Source organism: Lactuca saligna, chromosome 5 (assembly GCF_052625555.1).
Source record: "Lactuca saligna cultivar CGN05327 chromosome 5, ASM5262555v1, whole genome shotgun sequence".
NCBI classification, from domain to species: Eukaryota; Viridiplantae; Streptophyta; class Magnoliopsida; order Asterales; family Asteraceae; genus Lactuca; species Lactuca saligna.
Genome location: NC_136421.1, coordinates 54,436,731 through 54,443,346, shown reverse-complemented (window position 1 = coordinate 54,443,346; position 6,616 = coordinate 54,436,731). Strand labels below are relative to the sequence as shown.

Below are 6,616 nucleotides of genomic sequence, written 5' to 3'. Positions count from 1 at the left end.
ACAACTACACCCTGTCAACAGCCAAGAGAGAGAACACCGGTGAGAGGTGACGACTATAGATGGTGACCAAGTTACAGCAAAATTCGCACGTGGTTTGATATAAGTGGTTGTTTAAATCTAAAGTCAAAATCTAGACTTGGTGAAGCCGAGCCGAGCTGGCCACCGTTTCCCGGCAACCGGTTACACCGGTATAATTGTTTTATTACACAACTGTGCAAATAAAATAATCCAAAAGGTAATGGTTTATATCAAGTGAAAGGAGAAGCCTACTCAAGAAGATATCCCAAAATGGCCGCTTGAAGATTCAAGACGATGCCCCTGTGATTTCGACAAAAAAACCCATCTCGAATTCCTCTTTCCTTCTTAAGATCTCACGTCAACTCATAGAATACCTCGAATTTCATTTGATCTTATTTGGGTTTATCGATTCATCCTCTGTTTCTTCTTTAATTGGAAGAGATGGAGGCGAATGCCGGATTGGTGGCTGGATCGCATAAGAGGAATGAGTTGGTGAGAATAAGGCATGATTCTGATGGAGGGGTATGTGTTTTCACTTTTTCTTTAATACCCATGAATTTTGGTCTTTGAACTGAAATTTGATCTGTTTGTGTAGATCTAATCGTTAAGTGAAGCACCAGTGTGTAACAGTGAAATACTGATATGAGTTTTATTTAATTCAATTTTGTCAATTTCATTTAGATCTAAGTGTAATCAGTTCAGTAGTGAATGCTTGTTGAATTTTGATACACGAGCTCGTCTTTCCCTTTTTGTATCTTCGGCTGCTTTTCGTTGATTTGACATGTGAACTGATTCGTTAGTTCACGTTCTTCCTCAACGATTGCATAATTAAGCCACTTTTTGATTCGGGATTCGATAATTCTGCTTCAGATTTGGTTTTCAGGAGTTTTGATTCGTGGAAAACTGTTGAATAACTATTCATTTTGTTCATTGATCATGCAGCCAAAGCCATTGAAGAATCTAAACGGACAGATATGCCAGATTTGTGGCGACACAGTAGGCCTCACCGAAACCAATGACATCTTCGTTGCTTGCAATGAGTGTGCGTTCCCTGTATGCAGGCCATGTTATGAGTACGAAAGGAGAGATGGAAATCAATCTTGTCCTCAATGCAAGACTCGATACAAAAGACACAAAGGTTAGCAAGCTTACACCTTATATCTCATGTTCATCAAAAACGTAATGTAATAATTGAAGTTATGAATTTAGAATAATGGTAATGATATCTTTTAGGGAGCCCTCGAGTTGATGGTGATGATGATGAGGACGATGTTGATGATTTGGAGAATGAGTTTAATTATCCTCAAGGAAACAAGGGTAGACGTCAATGGCAAGGAGATGATCCTGATCTTTCTTCTTCTGCTAGACATGATTCTCAACAACCAGTTCCCCTTCTCACTAATGGCCAACAAGTGAGTGATGATTCTTGTAAATCTTTCCTTTTTACAATATATTAATCGATGATTTCTCTTCTATTTTCAGGTATCTGGTGAAATTCCAAGTATTACACCAGACAATTTATCAGTAAGAAGTACTTCAGGCCCATTAGGCCCAGGTGACAAGCATGTTCATTCACTTCCATACATCGACCCCAGACAACCAGGTGCCTCTTTTTTCACTACAAATACTACCATTTAAGTTTAATTAGTTTGTAAAATCACAGAAATCTGAGATTTAATGTATTGTATGTTTCATTTAGTTCCTGTGCGAATTGTGGACCCATCAAAAGATTTGAATTCTTATGGGCTTGGGAATGTTGACTGGAAAGAAAGAGTGGAAGGGTGGAAGCTAAAACAGGAGAAGAATATGATGCAGATGACAAATAGATATGGTGGTGAAGGAAAAGGAGGTGAAATTGAAAGGACTGGATCTAATGGTGAAGAATTGCAAATGTATGCATCTTTTAATCTAAAAGATAGCAATTTTCAAAAACTTTTAATCTTGTTTCTTATGTTGATCTGATTTTGATTTTGATAGGGCTGATGATGCTAGGCAACCACTGAGTCGTGTGGTCCCCATTTCATCAACTCACTTGACTCCATATCGAATTGTGATTATTCTTCGGTTGATTATTTTGGGTTTCTTTTTGCAATATCGTGTCACTCATCCTGTGAATGATGCATATCCTTTGTGGTTGGTGTCTGTTATTTGTGAGATTTGGTTTGCTTTATCATGGATTCTTGATCAGTTCCCAAAATGGTATCCTGTGGAACGTGAGACCTACCTTGACAGGCTGGCATTGAGGTAATTGTTTTTTTTTTCTTTTTTTAATTCCAAAATATAATAGTGGTTATTTTTGTGATTAGCCTTAAAACAAACGAGGGCAGATTTGTAAAGAAGTTAGCCCTTAATGTTGAAAGTCTCAATTCTTTTCCTCATTTCTGCATTAAGTGAAAAAGAAACACTTGCTTTTGATTCAACATCCTTTCTAGACAAAAGGGTAAAATGGTCATTTACACGGTGATACAACACTTAATCCAGACAACATCATTTATCCATACTATGCAACATTTAATGGAAAGAATCATTAACATGCCCTAAAACCTGTCCTCATCAAGTCCATTAGTGATTAGACAAAAGGGTAAAATGGTCATTTACACGGTGATACAACACTTAATCCATACAACATCATTTGTCCATACTATACAACACTTAATGGAAAGAATAATTAACATGCCCTAAAACCTGTTTTGATCAAGTACATTAGTGATTACACAAAAGGGTAAAATGGTCATTTAAGATAATGTTGTTATTGTTGCAGATATGATAGGGATGGGGAGCCATCACAGCTAGCACCAATCGATGTGTTTGTGAGTACAGTGGATCCATTAAAAGAGCCTCCTCTGATCACAGCAAACACAGTTTTATCAATTCTAGCTGTTGATTATCCTGTTGACAAAGTCTCATGCTATGTATCTGATGATGGTTCTGCCATGTTATCATTCGAGTCCCTCTCTGAAACCGCAGAGTTTGCAAGAAAGTGGGTCCCGTTTTGCAAGAAACACAGCATTGAACCCAGAGCACCCGAGTTCTATTTTGCTCAAAAAATTGATTATCTCAAGGACAAGATTCAGCCTTCTTTTGTCAAGGAACGTAGAGCAATGAAGGTAACTAAATGTCTTTAAACTAGTTTTTTTTTTCTTTAAAAGTTGCTTATAAAATATTGATGACATGACAGAGAGAGTATGAAGAGTTCAAGGTGAGAGTAAATGCTCTTGTAGCCAAAGCACAAAAGATGCCAGAAGAAGGTTGGCAAATGCAAGATGGAACTCCTTGGCCTGGAAATAACCCTAGGGATCATCCTGGAATGATCCAGGTATTTAACAATTTTAACTTCCAAGAAAAGAATATATAATTACATTTTACATTTTTTTTTCTCATTTTCCATAAATATCTGTATTTGTTTATAGGTGTTCTTAGGACACAGTGGAGGCCTTGATACTGATGGCAATGAACTTCCACGTCTTGTTTATGTTTCTCGTGAGAAACGTCCCGGTTTTCAACATCACAAAAAAGCCGGTGCTATGAATGCTTTGGTTTGTTCACTTTTCTCTCTCATCACCTTTTTTAATTTATATGTGAAAAAAACGTAAATGCCCTCCTCATCCTCATCCTTATCCTCATCATCGAATAAAAAGTTTGCCATCACACATTGACTGGGACGTGACACAACAAGCTTTTGATGATGAGGATGAGAAGGGTATTTATGTCTTTTGCACACACATGCCTTTTTGGGTGTGCCCAAGTGTAGAAGGTTACTTTTTTGTTATTAATGGTTTATTTAATCGACCCTTTTTTATCACAGATACGAGTATCTGCGGTTTTGACAAATGGCGCGTATTTATTGAACGTCGATTGTGATCATTACTTCAACAATAGTAAAGCTCTTAAAGAAGCTATGTGTTTCATGATGGATCCTGGTTATGGAAGGAAGACATGTTATGTTCAATTCCCACAAAGATTTGATGGAATTGATTTGCACGATCGATATGCTAATCGCAACATTGTCTTCTTCGATGTGTGTTTCCTTAATTTTTTTCTTCTTTCCATTTACCATTTTTTACATAAATGATGTTTAAAAAATATATAGCTTACCAGATTAAGTCGTGTGTGTGTGTTTTGTAGATCAATTTGAAAGGGCTGGATGGGATTCAGGGTCCCGTGTATGTGGGGACGGGTTGTTGTTTCAATAGACAAGCTCTTTATGGATATGATCCGGTGTTGACCGAGGCTGACTTGGAACCAAATATTATTGTCAAAAGTTGTTGTGGTTCACGAAAGAAAGGAAGAAATAGTAACAAGAAATATATCGATAAAAAGAGAGCCATGAAAAGAACTGAATCAACCGTTCCCATTTTCAATATGGAAGATATGGATGAGGGTGTTGAAGGTTTACACTTTTTTTATAATTTTTTCTTTTTTAACTCTATACTGTAAAACTATCAAGTTTTATTTAAAAATTATATATAATTTTATCAGGATATGATGAGGAGAAGTCGCTACTTATGTCACAAAGGAGTTTAGAAAAACGATTTGGTCAATCTTCGGTGTTCATTTCTGCTACTTTTATGGAGAATGGAGGCATTCCGCCAACCACAAATCCTGCTACCCTTTTGAAAGAGGCTATCCATGTTATTAGTTGTGGTTATGAGGACAAGACTGAATGGGGTAAAGAGGTAATTTTATCTTCTAATCTTGTGAAAATGACCATTTTACCCTTTCACATGATATGACTAATCTTGGTTAACATTCATTTCACAGATTGGATGGATTTATGGATCGGTGACAGAAGATATCTTGACTGGATTCAAGATGCATACAAGAGGATGGATTTCAATCTACTGTATGCCACCACGTCCTGCTTTCAAGGGTTCAGCTCCTATCAATCTTTCTGATCGTTTGAACCAAGTGCTTCGGTGGGCTTTAGGCTCCATTGAGATTTTATTGAGTAGACATTGTCCCATTTGGTATGGGTATAATGGTAAATTGAAACCTTTGGAAAGGCTCGCCTACATCAATACGATTGTGTATCCTCTCACCTCTCTCCCGCTAATTGCTTATTGTGTGCTTCCTGCTGTCTGCCTTCTCACTGGAAAGTTCATCATTCCTGAGGTATGTTTCCCACTCAAACTTGCTCTTATATGTCATTTCGGTTAATTTCGAATATGAAAGATACAGAGAATTGGATCTTAATCTTAAAATCTCATCTAATTCTTGCCTGATCGTCTTTACAGATTAGCAACTACGCTAGTATGTGGTTTATTCTGCTCTTTATCTCCATTGCCGCTACCGGAATCTTAGAGCTCCGGTGGAGTGGTGTAAGCATCGAAGACTGGTGGAGAAACGAACAATTTTGGGTCATTGGTGGCACATCCGCTCATCTCTTCGCCGTCTTCCAAGGTCTACTCAAAGTCCTCGCCGGAATCGACACAAATTTCACCGTCACATCAAAGGCAAACGACGAAGACGGTGATTTTGCAGAACTCTACATCTTCAAATGGACGGCTCTCCTCATCCCGCCAACCACCGTCCTGATTCTGAACCTAGTCGGAATCGTCTCCGGCGTCTCTTCAGCCATCAACAGCGGGTACCAGTCATGGGGTCCGTTGTTCGGGAAACTGTTTTTCGCGATTTGGGTTATCGTTCATTTGTATCCTTTCCTCAAGGGTTTGTTGGGTAGACAAAATCGGACACCCACCATCGTTATCGTGTGGTCGATTCTTCTTGCTTCGATTTTCTCGCTGTTGTGGGTGCGGATTGACCCGTTCACCTCGGATGACTCGCTGGATGCGACTCGTGGGCAATGTGGGATTGATTGTTAGGGTTTTGACGTTTTGTGATTTTTGTTTAGTATATATATAAACAACAAATCTATCGTGTCGTGGTTAAAAGAAAATACCAGACGTGCAGTTTATATATTTATTTTCTTTTAATTTTGGTGAGTTTGTGTAGGAGTTGTATTCGTTTATTTATAGAACTTTTTTTTCTCATTTCATTGGTGGGTTGGTGAATAGGTTTCAAACAAGTTGTGAAGTTGAACAAGGTTCTCGTTTGGTAATACCTACGTTTTATATTTAAGTGAGTTTACATGCAGAATGATGAATTGAAGATTCTCTTGTTGATTGATTCTTATTTACTATTTGATCCTTCGTTATATCTATTTGATTGGAAGCCTTTCACTATCGGTGAGGAAAGTGATTTAATGAATTTCGAAATATTTTAGGATTTTTTAGGAAAAATCTTCAATTAAAAAAAGGTTTTATAACCAAGAGGTTAAAACGATTAATTTAAACAAAAGCTTCGAATTCAAAAATGTTTCTATTAGTTTTTGGATGTTTTTAACTTTTATGTTTGATGTTATTTTACATATCTACAATTTTATTTATAAGTGTCTAAGACAATATCTTCACCGTAAACAATAAAGATGTATCATACTAGGTTCATTCACTCGATCCCATGAAAGGATATATATTAATAGCGATGTTGACTACTTTAATGTGATAGACATAACGACTCGATCCCGTGGAAGGGTCCATGTATATTAACAATGATGTTGACTACTTTGATGTGATAAACATTAAAAATTTGTATAATATAC

General features: G+C 37.2%; 1 protein-coding gene across 1 annotated transcript; it reads left to right on the top strand.

Moving 5' to 3' along the window:
* The first annotated feature begins 238 nt into the window (after nucleotides 1-238).
* On the top strand, nucleotides 239-6,114 carry LOC144998638 (cellulose synthase A catalytic subunit 1 [UDP-forming]). The gene is made up of 14 exons (XM_078958371.1): nucleotides 239-540; nucleotides 961-1,156; nucleotides 1,252-1,430; nucleotides 1,501-1,621; nucleotides 1,718-1,910; nucleotides 1,996-2,262; nucleotides 2,780-3,125; nucleotides 3,197-3,334; nucleotides 3,429-3,554; nucleotides 3,824-4,036; nucleotides 4,144-4,408; nucleotides 4,498-4,694; nucleotides 4,780-5,130; nucleotides 5,253-6,114. Exons 1-14 carry the CDS (start codon nucleotides 460-462, stop codon nucleotides 5,838-5,840), a joined length of 3,261 nt encoding a protein of 1,086 aa, XP_078814497.1. The 5' UTR covers nucleotides 239-459; the 3' UTR covers nucleotides 5,841-6,114.
* The last annotated feature ends 502 nt before the right edge of the window (nucleotides 6,115-6,616 follow it).